At 33.3% G+C, this 13,492-nt stretch overlaps 1 protein-coding gene across 1 annotated transcript in view; it reads left to right on the forward strand.

Moving 5' to 3' along the window:
• Nucleotides 1-2,595: 2,595 nt before the first annotated feature.
• Nucleotides 2,596-13,492, forward strand: part of LOC114329575 (NF-X1-type zinc finger protein NFXL1) — a 35,428-nt gene continuing 24,531 nt past the window's right edge. Inside the window, exons 1-5 of the mRNA XM_050655687.1 lie at nucleotides 2,596-2,937; nucleotides 7,270-7,409; nucleotides 7,691-8,006; nucleotides 9,669-9,931; nucleotides 10,035-10,265. Of these exons, the coding sequence (XP_050511644.1) occupies nucleotides 2,733-2,937; nucleotides 7,270-7,409; nucleotides 7,691-8,006; nucleotides 9,669-9,931; nucleotides 10,035-10,265 (1,155 nt within the window). The 5' untranslated portion in view covers nucleotides 2,596-2,732. The remainder of the gene's footprint in view (nucleotides 2,938-7,269; nucleotides 7,410-7,690; nucleotides 8,007-9,668; nucleotides 9,932-10,034; nucleotides 10,266-13,492) is intronic.

The following is a 13,492-nucleotide window of genomic DNA, read 5'->3' on the forward strand; positions in this document are numbered from 1 at the left end:
CCACATATTAATATATTTTTCGAATTGGTCTCTGTACCGCCATTCTTTATTATATGTATTACGGATACGTGTGCCAAATATCTCGAAAAAATATTCAAAATTACAGCCGCAATCTTGGAACGCGTTTTCGCTACCTGTTGATCGCTGAATTTTTTTTTGTGTATAGAAGTGTTATGTAGTTATTATTTTATGTAGGTACTGTACCTTTCATTTGCAATTTGCAAAATTAAAATCGATTAACTACCACGGCGTCAGGAATTTTTTTAAATAAACATTAATTATTGGTGCTACGCGCAGGACAGCGGATAATTTGCTCTGATTGGACATTCCAATGACCTTTGATAATGATTGATACATTTTAATTTTTATTGCACTTCTATAGCAAAGGTACAGTACACTTCTATAAGCAAAAAAAATTCAACTTGCTATCTGCTTTATTTTCAGTCCTGCAACATTTTAAAAAAATGAATTTTTTTGTGAAAGCTGGATTGCAAAATTTATTTTGCAAAATCTATTAAACCGATCTTATTGAAATTTACAGAGTTATTTTACTATATCATAAAGTTTTTCTGGGTAAAATATAAAGGTCCTAAGTGTAGCATAAATGGTTGAAAAACGTAAAATGCGAATACTTGCTTTTGTATGGTTTTTTTTTCGAAATTATTGCTATTTTGCAACAAGGGTGACTATTTTTTAAATGTTTAACTAATTTTATATTGCAGGAAATTTAATTACGCAACTTTTATGTTAGTACAACTTTTCTCAGAAATGAATAAGTACTTTTAAAGTTATAATCAAAAAACCAATAAAAAATCGAATTTTTTCTTCATATTTTGACATTTTGATTATTTAAGCAATATTCCGGACCATTTTGAGTGGGAGGATAACTCAAATATTATTATTTGAGTCATTTTCAAGCAATTTCTGCAAAAAACTTTGAGTCACCTCTCAACGTCCATCTCAAAACAGATAACATAACAATAAGAAAGTTAGTTTAATTAATATTACAAATAACCAGTTAAGTATATTTACTTCGTTAAAATTATATAATAGAAGAATAACTTCTTACGTGCGTACAAAGTACACACACATTTTTTTTGTTCTTCTTAATGGCGGTACAGGCTCGTTTTTTTAATATTGTATTTAATTACAGAGTAATTTCCACATACTAATATATTTTTCAAATTGGACTCTGTACCGCCATTCTTTATTATATTACGAATACGTGTACCAAATATCTCGAAAAAATATTCAAAATTACAGCCGCAATCTTGGAACGCGTTTTTGCTACCTGTTGATCGCTACTGTCTCCTCTTAATAGTTATAATCTCTTTTGTTTTTTTACTATTTACATTACCCAATTTTTTGTTCTTTTCTGTAGAGACAGTACCTATTTGTTTTATTAGATATAATTATAGGTATTTTAGTTGTAAGTAGGTAATTTCTGTATACATTTTAGTTATGTAAGTTCATTAAATTTTTTATTGTTATGTATGATGTAGGTACCAATAATGTGTACTATATACCTATTCAATTTTTACTCATGTTTAAACATTAGATAATATTTAAACAATTAAACTTTTATTTATTTTAAGAAATTCAAATTTCTGGTGAAAATATATTTCTATGAAATAATTAATGCATTTAAAATTATTATTATTAAATTATATTTAGGGGCCCGAAAATTGTGTAGTGCTTCGGACCTGATTTGAAATAAAATAGGCTATGTCTATGGTAGATTTTTTCCCTGACATCATCCTGAATAGGATGCTGTTCCTGAAAGTTCCAAGTCGCTAGCGTTGTGTACCTATTTAAAAATCGATTTATCTTTTGCTAAATGCCCTGATCTAACTATATAGCACATTTAATACGAAACAATATAATTTGAATAAGTAGTAAAGGAACTAACTGTATGATATTATATGCAGTATGTGAATTTCTAAACTATGTATTAACATAATCAATCCATTGTAGAACAATTTGAAAAAACAATAAGGAAATGGCTTACCAACATATTATCTAGCAGCATTTGAAAAAACACATCATTTCGCTCAAAAATTCACTCATGCCATACCTGAAACAGAAAGAAATTGTATCTAAAAATCTTTTATTTTAATTGAAAATCCACATAAAACGATTTGAAAATCATAATGTAAGAGCTTACCAACAACCAACCGTTAGCGTAACAGCATTTCGAATAACAGATTGAATTTCGTACAAAAACTCACTCACACCATACACAAAAGAGAATAGTTCTTAATAAAAAATAGTTTATTCTAACAGAAAATGTGAATATAAAAAATAACCATACGTAAGCGTCCTTACTTCAACAAAAAACGATTCAAATCCAGACCTGTTCGAAAAAACAATGTTGCCAGTTATTTAAATGTAGGCAACACGTTATACACCAATAAAATTTCTGGTTTATTATTGATTGGAAAATATGTTTTTTTTATCTCTTTACATAAGTTATTTAGGGTACCTAAACCACCCTAAACTATCAGTTATTTAATTTATATTAATATACTATAAAAATTCGGTTGCCAACCTTGCCAACTCCTCACCGATATGAATTTTATTTTGACGTTTTGTTTGACGTGGACGTGGAGGTGACACAGGAATGTTCACTCAAGTGTCATGACAATTTTTTGAATTGTTAAATTAATATTAATGTAGTGGATATGTTAAAAACTAATTAAACTTTATGTCTTTCGTAATTAAAATAACCAAAAATGCACAGCCAACCAAAGCCAAAAAATCCGTGGAACCAGAATGTTCAAAACCAACCAAAAAAGAACAAAAATAAGAATTTGCCTACACCCGGTGAAGTAAAATTTAAAGAAGCTCAGGCTAAACTACAAGCCTCCGTAAAGAAACATGTTAAGGAATACGAATCATCGTCAGATGAGGAAGAGCTGGAATCTGCTACTTTAATAGGTAAGAAAATATACACCCAAGTTATTGCAGATTGTTCACAGTGTATTGACTGCAAACAAGAAATTCTTTAATACAACACTAAATAATCATTGTATGATGTTTTTGCTTTCGTCAATAATTGTACTTCTCTCTCTCTTTCTCCTATGGTGCTACAGCCCAAGCTGGCCCTGGCCTCCCCCAGCATCTGTCTGCAAGCATTCCTTCTTGGCTGTTCTCCTTCTACTCCTTCAGTCTCAATACCTCTTTAGCATGGGTTCCCACTTCGTCTATCCACCTCTTCCTTGGTCTTCGTACTGGTCGAATGTACCAGGGTAGTTCCACCAAGTGTTCTACTAAATGTTTTATTTTTTATTTATTTATTTATTAACAGGATAAACCCAATACATACAAAATACAATAAAGCAGAGCTTTCGTCATAATAATGAAAATATAAAATTTAGATACAGGTAAAACTACAACTATAAAACACAAACATAAAAATAAAAAGAATATAAATTATTTTCAAATGATGAAACAACTGAATCAATTATAACATTTAAGAGCAAACAGTAGCGATCAAGAGGTAGCAAAAACGCGTTCCAAGATTGCGGCTGTAATTTTGAATATTTTTTCGAGATATTTGGCACATGTATTCGTAATATAATAAATAATGGCGGTACAGAGCCGAATTTAAAAAATATATAAGTATGTGGAAATTACTCTGTAATTAAATAAAATATTAAAAAAACGAGCCTGTAGCGCCATTAAGAAGAACAAAAAAATACAATTTCTTCAAATAAACTTTTTTATCCGATTACTACATTTTGTGTCATTTTGGAACTACTAAAATTTTAGTAGTTCCAAAATGACATAAAATCTAGGCATCGGATAAAAAAGTTTATTTGAAAAAAGTTTATTATTTTGTTCTTCTTAATGGCGGTACAGGCTCGTTTTTTTAATATTGTATTTAATTACAGAGTAATTTCCACATAATAATATATTTTTCAAATTTAGCTCTGTACCGCCATTCACTATTATATTACGAATACGTGTGCCAAATATCTCGAAAAAATATTCAAAATTACGGCCGCAATCTTGGAACGCGTTTTTGCTAACTGTTGATCGCTACTGTTCCCTCTTAAATCTATTTATTTTTTTTTATTCAAAATTCAAGACGCCTGAGTTCTTGTTTAATAGAGGAAACTGAAGAACCAAACAGATCTATATGTTGATGACTAAACTTGTTTCCATACAGGGCCAATCTACTAATTGGTGCATATTGACCATAATTTGTAGCATGCCGTTGTTACTTGAATATTTGTGGATTTCGTGTCAATCTAGCAGGTATATTAAAGCACACAGGACTTAACAATTCTTCGGCGTTAATAACACCAGAGATAATTTTGCGAAGATAACAAATGGCGGGCGTATGTGAAAAGGGATATAAGTCAAAAAAGTATAATTTTGGGAAAACGGGATTTTGTGATTTTTGTGACGTAAATGCAATACATTATTATTTTTCAATAAAATGTGTATTTTCTTCGGTGTATGACTTCATTATGTCGCAAGAACACATTTTTTGTAGTAAATATGGAATATATTGAATATTTAAAAAAAATAGAACATGTACCTCTTTTCACAAACATTTTTTATTAAAACCTAGGTACAAACAAAACACATCTAATTATTACTAGTAATTTATTATTGTTAATTACCCTCTGTTAGTTATCCTCGTGGTGAGATGTATCTGGCAAAATATCCCTTACACTGTCTGACTTAACCGTAAATCAGACGTAAATCAGAAAAATATTCAAACTCTTTTGATCATATGTGAACATATACCTCTATTCACAAAATATTTCATTTATTTTCATATATTTCACATATAGTCTACATAAGCCTGTATTACTTTAAAAATCTCATTTTTAGTCAGTTATTTTATTTTACACATACCAAATCGTGCGTAAATATGTGTAGAATGACTTATATCTCTTTTCCTCTAAGTGTAATATCCATTTTTGGAACGTATGATGTACTTAGCTCATTTTTCGCATTTTTCGACTTATATCCCTTTTCACATACACCCGCCAAATATCCAACATGACTCTTCTGCGTTCAAGAGTTTGTAAATTTAATCTCATTAATATATTGTCATAAGTATAATTTCCAACTGTTAAACCCATCTTAAAAGCTGCAAAATGTAAAAATTTGTTTTGAACCTTTTCAATATTTAGGATTTGATATGCATAACTAGGTGACCAGACAATAGAACCAAATTCAATAAAATGTGTATTGATTCAATAATGTATGCTTTATCAGTAGTAAGCAATATCCTTTTCTGTATTTCCTACTGCTCACCTCTGTCCTCAGTTATCTGTATTCCCAGGTATGTGAGCAGTTTTACTAATTCAATATTTGCATCAATCTATTGTCAAATTTTGCAATTTTCTTTGTTTCCTTGCTTGTATTAGGACTTAAGTTTTATCTACGTTTATGGCTAGCCCTGTTTCTTTCGCATTTTCTTCAAGCTCCACATAAAATTCTGTGATGTCTCTTGTGGTTCATCCTATTAAGTATAATATCATCTGCGTATATCACAATCTGCTGAGACTTACTAAACAATAATTTTTTGGATTTACAGACATTTTTCTTATAACTTATTCCATACATAAGTTAAACAGAGTCGGAGCCAACCCATCTCCTTGTTTTAGCCCCTTAGTTATCTGGAAGAGGTATGTCAATTGATTTTGAACTCGTACTAGTACTTCTATGTGAGTTATGGTGGCTTGAACTAATTTAACCAATTTCCTTCGTATACCAAATTCTCACATAATTAACACATTCGCTTCCAGCTGATGCCAAAAGTGAGTCAGGTGCCACCAATGCCCTTTGGCATTCATAACCTGTGGAATTAAATATGGTTCTTTTCGTAGTTTCACCATACAAAAGTGAATGCATATACAGGGTGTCCCGAAAAGATTCGTCATAACTTATACCACACATTCTGGGGTCAAAAATAGTTCGATTGAACCTAACTTACCTTAGTACAAATGTGTTCATAAAAAAAGTTACAGCTCTTTGAATTTACAAAATGAAAATCGATTTTTTTCAATATATCGAAACTTATTAGAGATTTTTATTGAAAATGGACACGTATCATTCTTATGGCAGGAACATCTTAAAACAAAAATTTTATGGGGGTTTTGTTCCCTTAAACCCCCCCCCCCCACCAAACTTGTGTATGTTCCAAGTAATTCATTATTGTAGTACCGTCAGTTAAACACGTTTTTAAAACATTTTTTCCTCTCAGTATTTTTTCGATAAGCCAGTTTTTATCGATATGCGGCTTCTTTTTAATAGATTTACATAACAATTTTATGGGGGTTTTGTTCCTTTAAAACCCCTAAATGTTTGTGTACGTTCCAATTAAACTACTATTGTGGTACCATTAGTTAAACACAGTGTTTTTGAAACTTTTTGCTTCTTAGTCTTTTTTTGATAAGTCACCTTTTATGGAGATGTGGCTTCTTTTTTAAAATATACCGGAAAATGTAAATTACAAATAAATTTTCAGATTATTAACAGGTCTCTATAATCGTACTTAACCATATACAAATATGTGGTGGATTCGACAATTATTCAAAATATCTCGATAAACACTGGCTTATCGAAAAAGTACTAAGAGGCAAACAAGTTTTAAAAACATTGTATTTAACTAATGGTGTCACAATAATAATTTAACTGGAAGATACACAAAAGTTCGGGGGGTTTATGTGAACAAAACCCTCATAAAATTTTTATGGCGTGCACAATTTTTTTTTAAGATACTGTGGCCATGAGAATGCCACATCCATTTTCAATAAAAAATCTCTAAAAGTTATCGATATATGAAAAAAAATTGATTTTCATTTTGTAACTTCAAAGGGCTGTAACTTTCTTTGTGTGCATTATTGTATATAGGTAAGTGAGGTTCAATTAACCTATTTTTGACCACAGAATCTGTGGTATAATTTATGACCAATCTTTTCGGGACACCCTCTATAGTAGCAGCGAATGTGTTGAGTATATTTCATCTCTGTTTATGTTATCATAGGCTTGTTGAAAATCTACAAAGATCTGGTAGATATTTATATAGTGCTCCCAGGTTTTAGCTAATGTTTGTTTTACATTGAATAGCTTGTCAATAGTAGACGACATGGACTGAATCAGGCCTGGTATTCTCTGATCTTTTACTTGTTTATCCTCCAACTCGTTTTCCATCTGTATACAAGTCTATAATAAGTACAATAAATTTTTGTCTCTATTGCAAAATTAATTTGAAAATTAAGTGAAGTTTATTTTATTTTGATTTAGACTCAATTTTGAAGAACTACAGAACTGGAAATGGAGAAGAAGAGAGCATTGAGAAGACACAAACCTTTCTTCAAGAGACATTCCTCTCTGGAGCAGCTACATGTTTGATATGTATTTCTAGGGTCAGAAAGGAAGATCAGGTAATTTTTTATTATCACAAAATTTTGCTTAACACGTTTGTTGCCCATCTTGAACAAACGCCACTTGGCTGGTACAGTTTGTCAAACTTGTTCCTAGGTTTGACAAACTGTTCCAAATACTTAAATGGTTCATTTAGTAACGCAGGATTACCGCTGACACTCGTACATCATTGGTACCCTCGATGAAACTGTTATGACGACACGTGTTAAATTTGAATTTTGGTTTTTATTAGTTCTTAAAGGCTTAAATAAAAAAATTATGAGAATTTATTTTATTATAGATCTGGACATGTGTAAACTGCTACGGGTATTTCCACCTAATGTGTGTTCAACGATGGTCAAAAGACACCGTCACACAACTGAAGCACGCTGCCCAAGAACAAATTATAGTGAAACAACAAAAACTTTGCTGGTGTTGTCCTAAGTGTAGACATGAATATGATCCTCGAGATATTCCTATGAAATATTTGTGCTTTTGTACCAAAACTGAGAATCCAAAGTATGATCCTTACATTGCGCCTCATTCTTGTGGGCAAATTTGCAGAAAGCCTTTGAAACCAGATTGTGGGCATCATTGCTTATTGCTTTGTCACCCTGGTAAGTTAATTTATTTATTTTTTTACGGATATACTATTTTTACAAAAGTATAACTTCAACCTGTTCAAAGCATAAGTTGCACTAAAGAGCAAACAAAAATTTGAATCAAATTAAATTCAGTATTTCAACTTATTAGGTAATCATACTCAAAAACTTAACTTTAAAATTTGCTAAGGTTATCTCTGTATAAGGTGGCGGCCATGATTTACCTGCTAATTATTATCCTATCTCTGTGTTACCGTCGCTTTCAAAGGTTGTAGAAATGTTGGTAAGAATCCAAAAAATGACGACTTTCTTTCAAAAACACAATTTACTTTCTGCCTTCCAATTCGGTTTCCAGTCATTAAAAAGTACATATTATGATGCCATCTTCAGATTCAAGGAAAAACTATACTTGAATTTATTAAATAAAGATTATGTTGCTGCTGTACTTTTCTGTGATCTGTCTAAAGCCTTTAACTGTGCCAATCACAAAATACTTCTTAACAAGCGGGAAAGACGGTTTTAGAGACAGTGCTCTAAAGTGGTTCAGTTCATACTTGGAAGACAGATGCCAGTCTGTATCAATCAATGAGCACTATTCTAGTAATACCTTTATTAGTTGTGAAGTATCTCAAGGCTCTGTCTTTGATCCTATCTTTTTAATGATATATATTTTAATGACATAATTTTCCTCAACATTAATGGCCGGTTTACTATATTTACAGATGACACTAGAATTTTATGGCAAAACAAGGACTTTAAGGTACTGAACAAGATTATTAGTATTTATATGTCCAAAATCTTAGAGTGGTCCAAAGCTAATCATTTTTGACATTTAATTCATCAAAGACCAAATTAATTTCTTTTAAGAATGATCTAAACAACATTACTCTGGCCAATGAAGGCATTTGTTCTGACACTGTTAACAAATTTTTAGGTCTAATATTGATAATAAAGTTAAATTTGAGAAACACACTGTGTATTTAAGCAAACATATATGATCAGGTTGCTTTGCTGTCAAATCAGTTACACACCATTTAGATTTCAATATTGAAAAAAGTGTTTGTGTAGCCTTGATTGGATCTAATTTGAGATGCTGTATTGCCTTTTGGGGTAGCTGTTCTCTTCATCATTTCAGCAGACTCTTTATGCTACAAAAGAGAGCACTCAGATATTTATGCAAGGTCAAGTTTGGTGCATCATGCAGACCTTTGTTCCGGAAACATGATATCTTGACACTTCCTTGCATATATATTCTTGAAATAGCGTGCTTAATTTTTAAAAAACATAAAGAGGATATTCGAACAGATTACTTTTATAACACTTGTCTAACTTATGTTAATCTACTTCCAATTCCTTCTTCTACATTAATTAAAAAATCATTTATTTACACTGGAAAGAAAGTGTTTAATCACCTACCACTCGATATAAGATTCTCAAGCAATATTTTTGTATTCCGAAGAACAATCAAGAAATGTGTATTATCTAAGTGTTACTATATTATATAGTATCGAGGAGTTTTTTGAATACTGTTGCGCTAATTGATAGCTTTGTTATGGACATTTTAATGCATCTTGTACTTTGTTTGTACTGTGTCATGTTGTGTTTTGACTGATTTCTAATTTCTTAAAGGTACATATTTTGTATACTGTTGCTAATAAATACTTTACTCTACTCTAGGTCCTTGTCCACCCTGCCCAGTAACTGTGAATGTTTCCTGTTATTGCGGTCGACAACAGCCCAGAACACAAAGATGCAGCAAAAAGGAATGGTCTTGTAATAACGTTTGTGACAAACCTCTCGAATGCAACAAACACAACTGTCCTAATCCTTGTCACCCTGGAGAGTGTCAACCATGTCCAAAGAAAAGTATACAGAAATGTATATGTAAAGCTCAACAAAAACTTCGTGAGTGTGCTAGTCCTGTATGGCAGTGTGATAAGGTAAGTTGACAAAGAAAACAACATGTGTTACCTGTTGTACCATTTTTTAATATCATTACTATATCTTGTACAAGCTTTTTTAGTACCTAGTTAACCATTTTAGGTATGTAATAAACCACTGGAATGCGGCCACCATAAATGCGAAGAGATTTGCCATGAAGGCGTCTGTGACATGTGTCCATTGGCAAAACTTAGAACCTGTCCTTGTGGAAAAACTACGTACCAATTGCCTTGCACTCAAGAAACGCCCACCTGTCCGGATACTTGCGATAAAGTACTGGATTGTGGTATTCACGGTTGTAATTTGAAATGTCATAGAGAAAAGTGCGGTGTGGTAAGTACTTTTTAAATTCTTAATCTGAGTGATGTTTTATTTTTTAATTTCCTTGGGCCAACTTTCCTTTCCCAACTTCCCACGTTGGGCGCAAGTGAAACGAAATAGGTGATAGACTACCCCAGCTAATTGAAATACTATTCGAAAACAATATTTCAACCAACTAAGATACCTATCGTTCACCCTAAGCCTAGCTCAGTCTCTCAAGGTGTGTGTTCGTCTTGTCCTAGATCCGCCTAATCTTAGAAATGAACTATGAACATTCAGAATGGAAGCAAATAAAACAGTATTTTTAACTAATCATGTTTATTCTTCAATAAAGATATAATAAAAATATGACTTATCAAATGCATTAACAAATATATTCAAATTCTTGCCAAATATTAAATAACAATTCTGGATTATACTTATGCATGGCTTGTGGTGTTGGTTCGATGGTAACTTCTTGATGTCGAATGGTACTGCTGTAGACTTCTTGTAGACCTGGGCAGATGTTGTGGCCCTAGGTCCCTGCAGTTGAAGATGTTGGGTGCTGTAGTCTGGATGCCATGGTCTCATTCTTCGCCTTAAAGTTGCATCACCGGTGATAGGCTTGAAGCTTCCGAAGGGAGGACTGTGATCTTTATTCCCAAAAACTATAAGATAAAGACACATATCAATCATCAAGAAGAAAAACCGAAGTGTGCCAGTCTGCCATTCTTTTAAGAAATAATCGTCAGAAAGAGTAGCAGATGACAAGAATAAATTAAATGGAATTAAGATGAGGAGAATAGTTAAATTATCTGATTACTAAAAGCATATCAATAGATGCAATGAAATATTCAAAATTAAGATATCAAGACACGTGTAGAGTCGAGATCAGGTATAGAAACAAATGATTATAAAAAATTAAAAGTAGACTATAAAAAGCTTACAATAAAACTCACCCCAAGAGAATAATAAGTCTGGAAATAGATAGCTATTATCAGTAGTGGGAGCACGCAAAATAGAATTCTATTTTAGTGACGTCACGTTGCCTAGCAACCGTCAATTATCGCGTTGTGAAATTCGATTTTGTGACGTCAGCAAAATAGAATTCTATCTTGCGTGCTCTCACTACAGCTCTGTAATTGCCTTTTATAAGTTTACCACCACCATTTTGAGAATTGAAATGACAGCGTGAACTGTAGAAAGGTAGTAGGCATGTTCCGTATTAAGACAGATATTTACAGAGTAAGAATATACGGGGTACGTTCAGTATGTTCAGTTGATGATTTAGATTTTAGATGAAAAGAGATATAATAAATAGAGGATAATAAAAGAAGACGCCAACGAGTTTTTAACGAAGAAAACAGGTAAAACAAATAGAAGAAAATTATTACTAATGAAATATTAAAGAAAATAAAGTAAAATAATTATTTAAAAATAAAATAACAAATATGTGACGTTTTTAACGTTACAGTTTCTTTACCTCTCCCTCCTCAATGTTTATTTCTTCGTTTGTAATCACTATTGGTGTTGATGGTTCGTTATCGTTGCCTTTAGCAAACAGGAATCAAAAGTGCCCATGTTTCCTAATGAATGTGTCTCGTTTTTATTAGTTCGTTCATCTCTTTTCTTTGACCTGTAATCTTTCTTTAGAAGTCGTGTTCCATCTGTTTTGAGGAACTCTCCCAGTGTTCCCTTTTTATTTGTCTGGCTAAAATACTCGTTTCATTTTTGATTCGTCGTTTATAGTGGTTGTACCACTGTTGTGTTTGTTGTGTTGTTTGCTGTACTGTAAAAAGGCTATTTTCTTCATATTGTATCGTCATTTCCTCTCTAAAACCATAGGGTTTTCTTTTTTGTATGTTAGTGTATTCGTTACTTTCCTGTCTCCAGGTGTAATGATAGGCTGACGCTCCGTCCAAACATCGACACTCGGAACCGTGCGATTCTCTCAAATCGCGCAGGTGCCCCCACTAAGTTCCACCTCTCCGAACCAACGCCGCCAGAGGGATATTTAAGAGCATCGTAAGCGACGATCCGGCAGTCCTGAACGACCGTTCTGGGCTCCATAACCAGCCAAGCGAAGTGAGCGAGGCCGGCCAACCTGAATCGCGACGTGCACCGTTCGTGAGGTGATTCGTAAACTCAGGCAGGCCAACTCGAGACGAGACGCACGGTGTACCGAAGTGAGGTAATGTGCGACTCGTAATTCAACGGAGGCAAGCGTATTGAGCGAGCCCCGATAGATATAATATATTTAAATACCTCTGTTAATTTTGGTTCTTCTGTTACAGACGCCCATCCGGAGGAAGACTTCGCTGGAACGGGATAAAATATCAAATTATTATTTTGCGTTATATTGTTATAATTTAGAGTTAATAAATTTGCTTTGTTTTCAACCTGTGTTTTACTGAGTCTGTCGTCCTGAAAGAACTACCCGTTACAAATTTGGCGCCCGAGCAAAAGTCGAAATATACGCAAGTAAACGTCGTTATTCGACGCCCAGATAATAACAAAAATGCCGACAGATAAAGACACAGACTCAGTATCAGGTGCCACGACGGGTACGTCATGGATAAATCGTCTTTCCAAAGAGGAATTACAGCGCGACGCCGAAAGATGCGGGTTGGATTCCAAAGGAACCGTCGACGAGTTAAGATTAAGACTCAGAACCTTTTATAAGGATCGCGGGGAAGCGACAGGAACAATCCCAAAAAGCAATACTTCCAAGGAAGCCGAACCAGAAACACTGACCCAAGAAATTTCATTAATCAGAAACCAATTACAAGACTTAACAATGACAAAACAAATGAGGCAATCAGATTTGCTAAATCAAGTGCGGAGGTGGAACACACACTTCGACAAGAAACATTCGGATGCAGTAGACTTCATAGAAAGGATAGATGAATTAAGCCTAGCCTACGAGGTCGATAAGCAAGATCTGCTAAAAGCATTACCAGAATTGTTAGGAGACCACGCATTGTCATGGTACCGAAACAACAACAGAAATTGGGATTCATGGACGGACTTCGTCAAAGATTTTAAGAAAGCTTTTTATCCCAGAGAATATTTGCTACAGCTAGAGGAGCAAATCAGAAACAGGAAGCAAAGGAAAAACGAACCAGTGGATAGATACATCACGGATATTCAAACATTGATCAGACGAGAGGGATCTTTGTCAAGAAACCAAGAACTCGACAGGATATATAAAAATATGCTGCCAGAATATAAGCTCTACGCTCGCCGCCGGGATTTCGAAG

This window comes from Diabrotica virgifera, chromosome 7 (genome assembly GCF_917563875.1).
Source record: "Diabrotica virgifera virgifera chromosome 7, PGI_DIABVI_V3a".
Classification (NCBI taxonomy): Eukaryota; Metazoa; Arthropoda; class Insecta; order Coleoptera; family Chrysomelidae; genus Diabrotica; species Diabrotica virgifera.